This window comes from Prionailurus viverrinus, chromosome X (assembly GCF_022837055.1).
Source record: "Prionailurus viverrinus isolate Anna chromosome X, UM_Priviv_1.0, whole genome shotgun sequence".
NCBI lineage: Eukaryota > Metazoa > Chordata > Mammalia > Carnivora > Felidae > Prionailurus > Prionailurus viverrinus.
The window spans coordinates 62,924,358-62,939,569 of record NC_062579.1 but is presented as its reverse complement, the minus strand read 5'-3'; the positions used below and the strand labels follow the sequence as shown (position 1 = coordinate 62,939,569).

Below are 15,212 nucleotides of genomic sequence, written 5' to 3'. Positions count from 1 at the left end.
CATACTGTTTATACCCACATCTATTAACTAGAATGCTGTATATTATATCCAAAAGTTACAATTAAATTTTATCTTTAATTTTTATTTTGGATTGCTGACGCTAATAACCAAGAGCTGGCATAGATGCCACAATTTCCTTAAACATGAGAAAATCTCAAAATCAAATATGGTATCATTGACTACTCACAGCATTGCAATGTTGAAAAGACATTTTGGATGACTGCCAAGAACACAGGAAATTGTGATTGAAAACCATAGCATACAATACAAATCTCAGATTGTGTAAGACTTTATGGGCTATGATAATGAAAACATTTGTGTCTTCACAATCATTGATCAAATTAATGATCATAGTCCACATAAGAAGTGCATGAAAAGCACATAGAGCCAGGCATCTTAGATGAAAGAAGAGTATGACAAGTTGGTAGAGATGATGCCAGGGTGCCAGTATACTTTCCTGGGCATGAAATAATGGTCCCAAAAGAAAAACTTATTGCTTATTCTAATTGTGGTTGCTATTGGCCCACATTTGTGGTTAGTTTCTTTAGCTGTTTAAATAAAAGCATCTTGTAAAGTTTTCACCCATCCCAAAGAAGCTGCAACTTTGTGGCCAGTGTTTAATGCAATATAGGAAGAATAATTCAGGCAACTGATAAAAGAGGGAAGCATACTGGCTTGGCACATTGTTTGCTGATGCAAAAGCCATATCTACATAGTATTTACTGTTTGACCTCCAGTGTTGTTTAATTCTCTCACATTACTTGTGCCCATGGAGTTAGCCTTACTGTTAAAGATAAAGAGTGGAGCCAACAAGAAGTATGCAAAGGGAAAAACATGTTTAATCTCAGAGACAGATTTATCATGAAGCCAGTGAAGCTTAAGTTTTAGGGCCCCTCACTTGTATAAGCCCCTTCCAAGGCCCTGAGAGTATTTTATGTTTGTAATATTGTTCAAATTTATATATTTTTTGATTTTCTCATTTGAAAGTTTAATTTGTGGGGCACCTGGGTAGCTCAGTTGGTTAAGCGTTCTACTTCAGCTCAGGTCATGATCTCATGGTTTGTGAGTTCAAGCCCTGTCATCGGGCTCTGTGCTGACAGCTCAGAGCCTGGAACCTGTTTCTGATTCTGTCTCTCCCTCTCTCTCTGGCCCTCCCATGCTCACATACTGTCTCTCTCTCTCAAAAAGAAACACTTAGAAAGTTTATAAAGTATAAACTTATACTCTCAAACTCTGTGAAGTTTAGGCTCTCAAAACCTGGCCTCCCCTGTTAAATGTGTGCCTCACCAGTAGTCAGTTTGTGAATTTGATTTGATATCCTTCAAACTCCTAACACCATCTCCATATTCCCAACACGTCTGAATCTATAGCTACAAAGCAAACATTTTGATGAAAATCAATAATAATCCATTTCCATGTTAGGAATTAATCAATCCCTAGTCAGGATATATGCACTAGTTAATGATTTCTTTCAGAGGCCACTACAGTAGGAAATAAAGTTGTAGGCCTGTGAAACAATATGAGATTCATATAATTATAAGTGGCTTTAGCTGTCATTCACTCAAATCCTACATCTTACATAGGAGAACCTGATATTTAGAGAGGAAATATTACTTGTTTAAGTTTATATCTAGGTTATTAGTGGTAAAGTACGGATTTCAAGAAAATTATTTAATCCTCATGCTAATTTGTACTATTGTTTGCATTTATTTGGTTCATCATTTATAAAGCTTATTTCCTAACGTGCTTGGATTTGAATATTTTGCAAATCAAGTTTAAAATTCTATATATCTCTACAACTGAGAGACAAATCATTTTCAATATTTGAAATCATTACTTTGTGTACTTCGCCACCAACAAAGAATGTCATATTTTTGTATGTAGCTTACAGTTTAATTACATCCTTGATACAATTGAACAATAAAGATAACAGTTTATATTTTAAAGGTCTATCCACTTTTCAGGTCATTTACTTACTATTTCAACACAAACAATTCTGTATTAAAAATCTCTGCTCTCTCTCTTTAATTAAATTATAGTGCTAAGATTGTTTTCTATGAAACTGTAATAATAATTGTGTTATGTTTACAAAGATAACAATAAAGTAAGACTTAGCAATAAATTAAAGTGATCCTTGGAACACAAGCATGACATTTGAAAGTTTATTTAAAATTATAGCTTTAGGGGCGCCTGGGTGGCGCAGTCCGTTAAGCGTCCGACTTCAGCCAGGTCACGATCTCGCGGTCCGTGAGTTCGAGCCCCGCGTCGGGCTCTGGGCTGATGGCTCAGAGCCTGGAGCCTGTTTCCGATTCTGTGTCTCCCTCTCTCTCTCTGCCCCTCCCCCGTTCATGCTCTGTCTCTCTCTGTCCCAAAAATAAATAAACGTTGGAAAAAAAAATTTTAAATAAATAAATAAATAAATAAAATTATAGCTTTAAAAAATTTCATGTTAAGTCATGTACTTTTTCTGTTGGAGCAAGTCTAAAAGCTATTTTTCCCTTTCCTTAAAAAGGAGACATAAGTCATAACTACATTACTTTGTAAAAATACTGGAAACTCACATAAAATACTAAGACAGATGTAATAATTTGTAATTGGGCTAAAATAATGCACATAAAATATGCTACCTGACTTCACTGGAAACTAATATTCAGGCTTATTATTTCTGAACTTAAAAATTCCTTAACTCAATGCATTATAAAAATCTTTACAAAAAGTTTGTAACATAATACATACAAGTAATATAAAATGCAGATAAGTTAATACTAGACTCAGTGGTTAAATGAACAAAAGTTATGAACAGGCAATTCAGCTGAAAGGAAATAAAAATGGCTAATAAATATAATGAAAAACATTTAACCTCATAAATTGTAAGATAAACAAATGTGACCAGGATTATGGCTATGACTGTCACTTACATAATTCTATTTATATAAATAGTAAAAGCATAATGAAATGGTTATGGATGCATGCTGCTGATAAAAGTATAAACTAATACAACTCTTTAGGAAAATTTTTTTTCAATATATATTAAGAAACTAAAAATATTCCTAAAGCTTCAACCAGTAATTTCATGCCTACGCAAATAAGACTGAAAAAGGCTTTATGTGTCAAAATTCATAATTATGCACATCAAAGCAGTATATATAATAGGAAAAACTTGAAATAATTTGAACACCAACAATGAAGAAAATAACAAGTTAATTATATGATCAAGTTATATGATCAAGTTTATATGATCAAGTTATATATAAAATATATACACACATGCACATATATATGTGAATATATATATATCAATATTGTTAATGATTAAAGCAATTCATGCTTTTCTATATTTTCCACATTTTAGATAATGAGCAGTTACTACTTTCAAATTCAAAAAAAAATTTTAATAATAATGATAAAGAAATGTAGAAAATAGGAAAGACATATATTAGTGTATAAGGAAAATGTCCAAGCAATCAAACACATACTTAAACAAAAATGAAGCTTGATTTTATAATTCTAGTAGGAATAAAGACAGATAAAATCCAATACTGGTGAAAATAAAGGTTTTAATTTGGCAGAATTCTTCTGGTCGATAATTTGATAATATAAATAAGCTTAAAACAATTTTACATTCTGTCGCCATAATCAAAATCATAAGAATGTAACCTATGAAGAAAACCCTGTACCATTTTTAAAGAACTTTGTTTAAAAAAAAAACCCTGAAAGAATCATAGTAAGGTATTCATGAAAATTATTTGAATAATTAAAATACATTATACTTACAAAGACAATTATGTCAGCTTTACTTTAAAAAATGTTTAATTATTTATTTTTGAGAGAGAGTGAGAGGGAGGGGCTGAGAGATGGAGAGAGAGAAACCCAAGCAGGCTCTGAGCTGGCAGTGCAGAGCCCGATGTGGTGCTCAAACTCAAGAACCTTGACATGATGAACCGAAATCAAGAGTTGGACACAGACTAAACCACCCAGGTGCCCCTATAAGCTTTACTTCTAACAACTGAAAATTGGTGGCAATCTACATAATCCAACAATAATTGAATGATCATATAAGTTACAGTATATAAATTCAAGAGTAAAAAAAGGCACTTACTTAAAATTAATGTAATGAAAAAGAAACATGTGATTACATCATTTCATATACTGTATTCATTGAGAAACATTGGAAGGAAACCAAAACTTCATAAATAATTGCTGTATTAAATTAGAGACGATTTTACAGACATTTAGAGATCTTTTTAAAATGCTTAATATTAATGATAAATCTTTTTTTTAATTGCTTACCACTTGCATCCTAGATACTTTATTTTCAGGGGTAAGGAATGCTAGAATTTGTGTTTCCATTCTTGTAAGATCAGGTGGCAGAGCAAATATGTAGTGACAGATTTTATTCACACTCTTGCACTACAAAAGAAGAAAACAAAGAAAGAAAAGAAAGAAGATGCATAAAATCAATGTCTCTAGCTCAATTCTAAAATGTAATTGACATAATTTTCATTATTCAAAAAATGACCATATATATGAATAAACAAACACATGTGTGTTTGTATTTATGTTCAGTGGAAGATACAACATGACACACTAACAGGATGAAAAAATATATTGTCTGTTTTCAGTCAACTGTGTAGTATCCAAGTATAAAACTGGGTTAATTTTTAGGGACTCAATTGTGGTGTAAGCAACATGCAAATGAATAAGAAAAATTAAAAAAAATAGATATTAAATATTCATTTATTTTTGAAGAAAAATTCATGGAAATTTTAGAAAATGTTGAAGAAACTAAGAAATTATCTATCACCCAGAATCCTGCCCACAGAGAAACAAGGTAAGTATTACATTTACTTATCATGACTTCCATAAATAACTATTTACTGTGGATTTATTTTAAAATGCACTTTCTTTTCTTCTTCAATTTTTACCAAATTTCACTTTATATTTTTGCTTCCCCCATAAAACAAATAAAAATCCAAATATTATATTAATTTCAACTATAAATAGTTTCAAATGTATAACTAATAGTTATAAACTTTTAAAAACACTTCCATAATAATATCACAACCAGCAAAATTAACAAAGCTTCTTAATATAATCTAATGTTCAGTCCATGTTAATTTTTTTCTTTTTCAATTATTTTGTTTGAATCTGGATCCAAACATGAAAATGCACTTTGACAAAGATTTTTGTATATCCTGTATATATGCTCTCAGGGGTCATTTTGTAATTTCTTTTAAATATGGCATACTGTCTAAAAGAAATTTGAACTGTATGAATTTTAATATTTTGACATAACATAGAATTTTATTCTGAACTGTCAATAAGAATTTTAAAAAGGAAGGTCTCAACAAGTACAAAAAGATTGAGATCATACCATGCATATTTTCAGACTACAATGCTACGAAAACTTGAAATCAACCACAAGAAAAAAATGGGGAAGACTACAAATACATGGTGGTTAAAGAACATCATACTAAAGAACGAATAGGTTAACAAGGAAATTAAAGAAAAAAATTTAAAATACATGGAATCAAATGAAAATGAAAACACGATAGTAAAGAATATTTGGGATTCAGCAAAGGTGGTCCTCAAAGAGGAGTATATAACAATACAGACCTACTTCAAGAAGCCATAAAAGTCTCAAATACACCTTACCCATAAAGGAGCTACAAAAGGAGCCAACAAATGAACCCCAAAGCCAGCAGAAGAAAAGAAATAAAGACTAGAGCAGGAATAAATGATATAAAAACAAAAAAATCCCAGAACAGATCAATGAAACTAAGAGCAGGTTCTTTGAAAGAATTAATAAAATTGATAAACCCCTAGACAGACTTATCCAAAAGGAAAGAGGAATTACCCAAATAAATGAAATCACTAATGAAAGAGGAGGGATCGCAACCAACACCACTGACATGCAAACAGTTGTAAGAGAATATTATGAAAAATTATGTGCGAACATATTGGCAATCTGGAAAAAATGGACAAATTCCTAGACACATATAAACTACCAAAACGGTAAAAGGAAGAAATACAAAATTAGAACAGACCCATAATCAGGAAAGAACTTAAATCAGTAATAAAAAATCTTCCAACAAACAAAAGCCCAGGACCAAATGGCTTCCCAGGGGAATTCTACGATTAAAGAAGAGTTAATACCTAGTTTTCTCAAACTGCTCCAAAAAATAGAAATGGAAGGAAACCTTCAAAAACTCATTCTACAAGATCAGGATTACCTTCATTCCAAAACCAGACAAAGGTCCCATTAAAAAAAGAGAATTACAGGCCAATATCCCTGATGAACATGGTTGCAAAAATACTCAAGATACTAGCAAATCAAATCCGACAGAACATTAAGAGAATGATTCACCATGATCAACCGGGATTTATTTCTGAGCTGCAGGGCTGGTTCAGTATTCACAAATCAATCACCATGATACACCATATTAATAAAAGAAAGGATAAGAACCATATGATGCTCTTTATGCAATAAAAATCATTTGACAAAGTACAGTATCCATTCTTGATAAAAACCCTCAACAAAGTAGGGATAGAGAAAATATACCTCAACATCATAAAAGCCATTATGAAACATCTACAGCTAATATCATCCTCAATTGGGAAAAACTGAGAGGTTTTCCTCTATAGTCAGGAACAAGACAGGGGTGTTCATTCTCACTATTGTTATTTAACATAGTGCTGGAAGTCCTAGCCTCAGCAATCAGGTAACAGAAAGAAATAAAAGGCATCCAAATCAGCAAAGAAGAAGTAAAACTTTCATTATTCACAGACGACATGACGCTCTATGTAGTAAACCCAAAGACTCCACATGAAAATTGCTAGAACTGATACACAAGTTCAGTAAAGTCATAGGATACAATATCAATGTACAGAAATCTGTTGCATTTCTATATACCAATAATGAAGCAGCAGTGCAGAGCCCACTTCAGATTCTGTCTCCCTCTCTCTGTCCTTCCCCTGCTCATGCTTGCTCTTTCTCTCTCTCTCAAAAATAAACACTAAAAAAATATTTAAAAAAATAAAGAAATCAAGGAATGGATTCCATTTACAATAGCACCCAAAACCATAAGATATCTAGAAATAAACTTAACCAAAGAGGTAAAAGATCTTTACTCTGAGAACTATAAAACACTTATGAAAGAAATTGAAGATTACACAAAGAAATGGAAAAAGGTTCCATGCTTATGGATTGGAAGAGCAAATATAGTTAAAATGCCTACACTACCCAAAGCAATCTACACATTAAATGAAATGCCCATCAAAATACCACCAGAATTTTTCACAGAGCTGGAACAAACAATCCTAAAATTTTTATAGAACTACAAAATGTAGTTTTGATTCAAGCAGCAGCAGCAGAAGCAACACCACCTGTGTCAGAGAGTGGAATCCCCAATTCTCTGTTTGTAGATTTACTAGGACTCATAGGGCTCAGCATATAGTTGTACCCATGGTTTAGATTTATAAAAGTAGAGTAGTAAGAACACACAGCAGGTTCATAAAATAAAATGACACAGGCAGATTCTGGAATAATCCATGTGTAAGTTTCCTTATGCTTTCTCCCTCCTTTAAGGGATCACAGAAAGCAAATTCTTTTCCCAGGAACAAAAATTGCAGCAATACCAGTTTGATTTTTTTTATTGGGGATTGGTCACATATACAATTTCTGCCTAGTACATATCAAAATTTCAGATTCCCAAAAGGAAATCGGGTATTCAGCATAAATCACATTGTACAGATACTATGCGTACAAAGAGCCACTCTTACCATTTACCTAACAGAGAAAAGCCAAGTTACCAAACTTCAACCAAGCCCAACTTTGCAGAGTTTTCTAAAAATTGCAATCTCAATATTGATGTTAATTTTTTTCACACCACCACTACCCAAATGGTACTCCTGTTTTTCATACCACCACTAGCTAAGTGGGACTCCTTTCCAAGCATTAAATGAAAGCAATTTTAAATGCAACTGAAATGCCATCAAAGAAATACACATCTTACCCGTAGAACCTGAATGACTAATGAGAGGTATAGAGTAGGTGGTAGCACTTAGGACAGAAATCAAGTTTCTATGCTGCAGGATAATGTTATTTGCATTTAACAATATTGAAAAAATGTAATATTATTTCTTAGTACTATTAAAATGGTCTATAAAGCTCAGGCAATTCAAAGTACCTATTTTCTTAACTCTTGAAATAAATCCTGTCTGGGAACCATATTCAAGTCACTGATAATAAATCATAAAGTTCAATTTGGTACTGAATAAGAAAGGTAATTTGGGGAGAAAACTAAATTAAGGTTAGAAAAATCTATCATATTAATAAAACAAACCAGTACAAGAAATTTTACATATTCTTCCTACTAGTGTCTCTCCTACTTTCTTGACCATAATGATCATAAGCAGCCCTTGTTAAAAATATAGGTTCACAAGCCACTTTACTTGAAGATTATGAATAGATAATATAGCACTATGGTCAAAGTTACCGATTTTAGAACCAGACTTCCTATACTCATAACTTAGCTCTACTGCTTGATAGCTGCGTAACTGCAGGTAAATTAAACAACCTCTATATGCCTTATTTTCCTTATGTATAAAATGGGGACAAAAATAAAATGCTACCTCATAGGATGGTTGTGTGGATTAAAAGAGTTAATATATGTAAAACAGAGCCTGGTAGCCTATATGTGAAAATATGCATACCTATTGATATACATATTCATATACATGCAAATGCAAACATAAATTACATATGTGTAATATATATATATATATATATATATATATATATAAAGCTTTTATATATAAAAGGCACAAGATGATGATGATTTACAACAATAATTTGGTAGTCCTCTACAGACAAAAGTGTCTTTGTGGAATCTTTGGGATCAAGGGAAGAGATTGTAAAATCTTGCTAAAGTACAAGACTCAGGAGAGACATTTTAAGAAAGCATGCATACACATATCTTGGTGGCTAACCTACTTAGCATGGTCCCAGCTACAGACCCAGAAAAGCTCCACATCCCTGTGAACTCAGCTACAGCTTGTTTGGCTTTGGTCGTGCTAACAATATCATACACTAAGGGACCCAGGAGGAATCAAACCCATCTGTGCATTGGCTGGGCATGCCAACTGGACAAAATGCCAAGACAGAGGAATTCATCTCAAAAGAAAGAACAAGATAAGGTCACAGCCAGGGATCTAATTTAAACAAATAAATGTAATATGTCTGAACCAGTATTTAAAACAACAATCATAAAATAAAATAAAACAACAATCATAAGGATACTAGCTGGGCTTGAGAAAAGCATAGAAGACACCAGAGAGTCCTTACTGCACAGATAAAAGACATAAAAACTAGTCAGGCCAAAATAAAAAAAATGTGATAACTGAGATGTAAAACTGATTGGATGTAATGATCATAAGGGTGGAGAAAGCAGAGGAATGAGAGGGAGGTTAGGATGGCAGACTAGCAGGAGAACCTTGAGTCTGCCTCATCCCTTGAACACAGGTATATCAACATCAAATCATTTTGAACAATCATTTCTTAATCTAAGGATTAAGAAAACAATCTGCACAATTGGAGGGAGAGAATGTGGCAGATGCAAGAGTTGGAGCTGTGACTTGGGAGAGAGGAAAGCCATGGTGCCTCAGAGTGAAAGGAACCCTTTTTGCAGGAAATGGTCAGGAAGAGAGGGAGAGAGTGGTGGGTAGTGAGCAACGTGTAGGATTCATGCAAGACTCCATGGTGTGGGGAATCTCCTGGGTCACACTGGGAGATATTGCTCCCCTTATAGGGATACATTTGGAAGAGGGTTTTTGCCTCTCTGAGGACAGAAAGCCTGCCAGGAGCCGCTGAGCAGCCATTCAACATCAGGAAACAGAGGTGCCCAAAGATGCCTTTTTGCAGCTTTTCATTGTGCACCACAATAGACTCGAGCCACTATGTGTACCTTGTGTTACTGCTTTTCTGGGACAAAATGGCACAGGGGAAAGAGGTGCATACAGATTACAGATAACCAATTGCAGCATTTCGCCGTTACCACAATAGACTCCAGCCACTGGGCGTGTGCTGTGCGACTACTTTTCTGGGACAGAATGGTGAAGGATGCACCATGAGTCTCTCCTCCTGAGAAGGGGAGAAGGTTCTACTGGGCCCTTTAAAATTTGGAGTTTTGAATCCCAGCCTCTAACCAGAGATAAAATTATGGAGAACTGTGGCTCTGGGTATGCCAATTGCTGGGCACAGACAGGTTAATGATAGGAATCTGATAAAAGACTGGGACACTTTTCTGTGAGGATCTCTTGAACAGAGGTGGCCACCAGTTCCCCTGCGAGGGGAGGAAAAGGCAGGGTGACACCATCATCTACTCATTCCCCAGCCCCACTCCAACCACCAGCATGGTAAGACTTCAGAGAGAAACACAGCACCACCTAGGTGAGGCCATAGTCAGTCACTTAACCAAGCCCCACTCACCTCACTCAGGATGGGCATTTACACTGAAACAAGTACCCTGAGAATCAGTATAGCAGACTCCACCACCAGAAGACCATCAAAAATCCCTTTGACCCACTTAGTCTAGGGATCATAGCTGCAATGCTTCACTTCTAGGGTAAACTGAATCTAGCTTATTTGGGCTTCTTTTTGTTCATTTGTTCATTTTCTTTGCTTCTGTATTTCTTTATGTTATTTTTTCCTTTATTTTCTTTTTCTTTCTGGCTATGGAAGGAGAAAATTTTTACATCTATTTTAATTTATTATTATTTAAAAATATTTTTTCTTTCTTTTCTCTCTTTTTTCTTTTCTATCAAGCTTCTCTCAACAAGCAGACCGAAACACACTTAGGATTTACCTTCCTTTATTTAATTTTTAAAAAATTTTTTTTCCACGTTTTTATTTATTTTTGGGACAGAGAGAGACAGAGCATGAACGGGGGAGGGGCAGAGAGAGAGGGAGACACAGAATCGGAAACAGGCTCCAGGCTCCGAGCCATCAGCCCAGAGCCTGACGCAGGGCTCGAACTCACGGACCACGAGATCGTGACCTGGCTGAAGTTGGACGTTTAACCGACTGTGCCACCCAGGCGCCCCTAATTTTTTGGTTTTTAGTATTTTACCTTTAATTTTTATTTTATTTATTAATTTTCTTCTTCCTCCAAAATGACAACACAGAAGAATTCACCCCAAAGAAAGAATAGGAAGAAATGACAGCCAGGGATTTAATCAACACAGATATAAGCAAGATATCTGAACTAGAATTTGAAACCATGATTATAAGAATAGTAACTGGGGTTGAAAAAGCATAGAAGACACCAGAGAATCCCTTTCTGCAGAGATAAAAGAGCTAAAATATAGTCATACCAAAATTAAAAATGGTATAATTGAGATGAAAACTTGAATAGATGTTATGACAGCAAGGATGGATGAAGCAGAGCCATGAATCAGTGATATAGAAGAAAAAAATATGGAAAATAATTAAGCTGAAAAGTAGAGGGAAACAAAAGCAAAAGATTGTGATAAAAGACTCAGGGAATTCAGTGACTTATTAAAGAGGAATAGCATTCTTATCCTAGGAGTACCAGAAGATGAAGAGAGAGAAAAGGGGCAGAAGGTTTATGTGAAGAAATTTGAGCTGAAAACTTAACTAATCTGGGGAAGTATTTAGACATAAAACTCCAAAGAGCACAGACAGCTCCCATTAAATTTACAAAAGCTGACTATCACTGAGGTATATCATTCACAAAATACACAGACAATGAAAGAATAGTGAAAGCAGTAAAAGGAAAAAAAAAGTACTTAACCTACAAGGTAAGATATATCAGGTTCACAGCAGATCTGTCTACAGAAACTTGGCAGGCCCAAAAGGAGTGGCAGGGTATATTCAATGTGCTGATTGGGAAAAATATGCAGCCAAAAAATCTTTATCCAGCAAGGCTGTCATTAAGAATAGAAGAAGACATGAGGCACCTGGGCGGCTCAGTAGGGTAAGCTTCTGACTTCAGCTCAGGTCATGATCTCACAGTCTGTGAGTTCAAGCCCTGCATCAGGCTCTGTTCTGACAGCTCAGAGCCTGGAGACTTCTTCGGATTCTGTGTCTCCCTCTCTCTCTGCTCCCTCCCCCACTAACACACACTCTCTCTCTCTCTCTCTCTCTCTCGAAAATAAATAAACATAAAAAATTTAAAAAAATAATAGAAGAATAAAGAGTCTCTCAGACAAACAAAAACTAAAGGAATTTGTGACAACTAATTCAGCCCTGCAAGAAATTTTAAGGGGGACTCTTTGAGTGCAGAAAAGACAAAACAAAAGACCCAAAGCAACAAAGACTAGAAAGGACCAGAGAACATCACCAGAAACACAAAGTCTACAGGCAACACAATGGCACTAAATTCATATCTTAGAATAATCCCAGAATGTAAATGGGCTACATGCTCTAATAAAAAGACATAGCATATCAGAAGACATAAAAAAAAGAGATCCATCTATATGCTGCTTACAAGAGACTCAGTTTAGACCTAAAGACACCTGAAGAGTGAAAATGAGGGGATGGAGAACCATTTATCAAACTAATAGACATCAAAAGAAAGCCGAAGTAGCCATACTTATGTCAGACAAACTAGAATTTAAAACAAAGACTCTAAGAAGAGATGGAGAAGGGCATTATAGCATAATTAAGGGGTCTAGCCACCAAGATTTAACAATTGTAAATATTTATGCCCCAAATTTGAAACACTCAGGTATATAAATCAATTAATAATAAACATAAAGACACATATTGATAATAATACAATAATAGTACGGGACTTTAACACCCCACTTACAACAATGACAGATCATCTAAGCCTAAAATGGCTTTGAATGACACACTGGATTAGAAGGATTTAACAGATATATTCAGAATATCTCATCCAAAAGCAGCAGAATATACATTCTTCTTGAATGCACATGAAGCATTCTCCAGAATAGATCACATACTTGGTCACAAATTAGCCCTCAACATGTAAAAATAGTTCAAGAGTGTACCATGCATATTTTTAGACCACAAATATTGTAAAAATTGAAATCAATCTCAAGAAACATTTTGGAAAGTTCACAAATACTTGGAGATTAAGGGACATCCTACTAAAGAATGAATGGGTTAGCCAAGAAATTAAGGAGGAAAAAGGGGTGCCTGCATGGCTCAATCAGTTGAGTGTCCATCTCTTGATTTCGACTCAGGTCAAGATCCCAGGGTCATGGAATTGAAACCCATTCCAGGCTATGCAAGAATCAAGATTCTCTCTCTCTCCCTCTGCCCCTCTCCTACCCATGCACTCTCTCACTAAAATAAAAATTTTTAATTAAAAAAAGAAGAAATAAAAAAGCACACGGAGGCAATGAAAATGAAAACATGACAGTCCAAAATATTTGGGATGCAGCAAAGTCAGTCATAAGAGGGAATTATAAAGCAATCCAGGCCTTCCTAAGGAAGAAATGCCTAATATACACAACCTAACCTTACATCTAAAGGAGGTGGAAAATGAATAGCAAATAAGCACCAAACCAGCAGAAGAAGGAAAATAAAAAAAAGATTAGAGCAGAAACGAATGATATTGAAATTTTAAAAAGGCAGTACAAAAGATCAATGCAATTAAGAGCTGGTTCTTTGAAATAATTAACAAAATCAATAGACCCCTAGTCAGACTTATCCAAAAGAAAAAGAAAAGGACCCAAATGAATAAAATCAGGAATGAAAGGGGAGAGATCACAACCAACACCACAGAAACACAATTATAATAGAATATTATGAATAATTATATACAAAAAATTTTTACACAATCTGGGAGTAATGGATAAATTCCTAGAAACATATAAACCACCAAAACTGAAACAGAATGGCATAGAAAATTTGAACAGATGCATAACCAGTAAAAAAACTGAATCAATAATCAAAAATCTCCCAACATACAAGAGTCCAGGATCAGACGACTTCCAAGGGAAATTCTACCAAACATTTAAAGACCAAGTAATACCTATTTTTCTGAAACTGTTCCAAAAAATAGAAATGGAAAGAAAACTACTTAACTCATTCTCTGAGGCCAGCACTACCTTGATTCCCAAATCAAAGACACAATATAAAGAAAAAATACAGTCCAATTTTCCTGATGAACATGGATGCAAAAATTCTCAAAAAGATACTAGCAAATTAGAATCCAACAATACATTAAAAGAATTACTACCATGAAGGATTTATTCCTGGGCTGCAGGGTTGGTTCAATATCCATAAATCAATCACTGTGATATACCACATTAATAAAAGAAAAGATAAGGACCACATGATCCTCTCAACAGATCCAGAAAAAGCATTTGACAAAGTTCAGGATCCATTCTTGACAAAAACATTCAACAAAGTAGGGGATAGAGGGAACATACCTCAACATCATAAAGCCCACATATGAAAGACCCACAGCAAATATCATCTTCAATGGGGAAAAACAGAGCTTTTTCTTTATGATTAAGAACAGACAAGTATGTCCACTCTCGCCACCATGATTTTTTTTGTAAAATTTTTTTTTCTACGTTTATTTATTTTTGGGACAGAGAGAGACAGAGCATGAACGGGGGAGGGGCAGAGAGAGAGGGAGACACAGAATCGGAAACAGGCTCCAGGCTCTGAGCCATCAGCCCAGAGCCTGACGCGCGGCTCGAACTCCGGGACCGCGAGATCGTGACCTGGCTGAAGTCGGACGCCTAACCAACTGCGCCACCCAGGCGCCCCTCGCCACAATGATTTAATATAACACAGGAAGTCCAACTCTCAGCAATTAGACAACAAAAAGAAATAAAATCAGCAAGGAAAAATTCGAATTTTCACTACTTACAGAAGACATGATACTCTGGAAAAACACAAAAGACTCCAACAAACAATTGCTAGAACTGATGCATGAGTTCAGTAAAGTCACAGGATACAAAATCAATGTATAAAAACCTGTTGCACTTCTATACACCAACAATGAAGCACCATAAAAAGAAATCAACAAATAAATCCCATTTATAATTGCACTGAAACCCATGAGATACATAGGAATAAATCTAGCTAAAGAGGTAAAAGTTCTATACTCTGAAAACTATAGAACATTCATGAAAGAAATTGATAATGACACAAAGAAGCTGAAAAGCATCCCATGCTCATAGATAAGAAGGACAAATATTGTTAATAT

At 34.8% G+C, this 15,212-nt stretch overlaps 1 protein-coding gene across 3 annotated transcripts in view; it reads right to left on the bottom strand.

The window, feature by feature from the left end:
• The window catches only part of LOC125157828 (uncharacterized), a 412,592-nt gene that overhangs the window by 126,510 nt on the left and 270,870 nt on the right, over positions 1 to 15,212 (bottom strand). For all 3 annotated transcript variants that reach the window (XM_047844867.1, XM_047844868.1, XM_047844869.1), the window contains one exon: positions 4,291 to 4,410. In XM_047844867.1, coding sequence (XP_047700823.1) covers positions 4,291 to 4,410 — 120 coding nt within the window. The remainder of the gene's footprint in view (positions 1 to 4,290; positions 4,411 to 15,212) is intronic.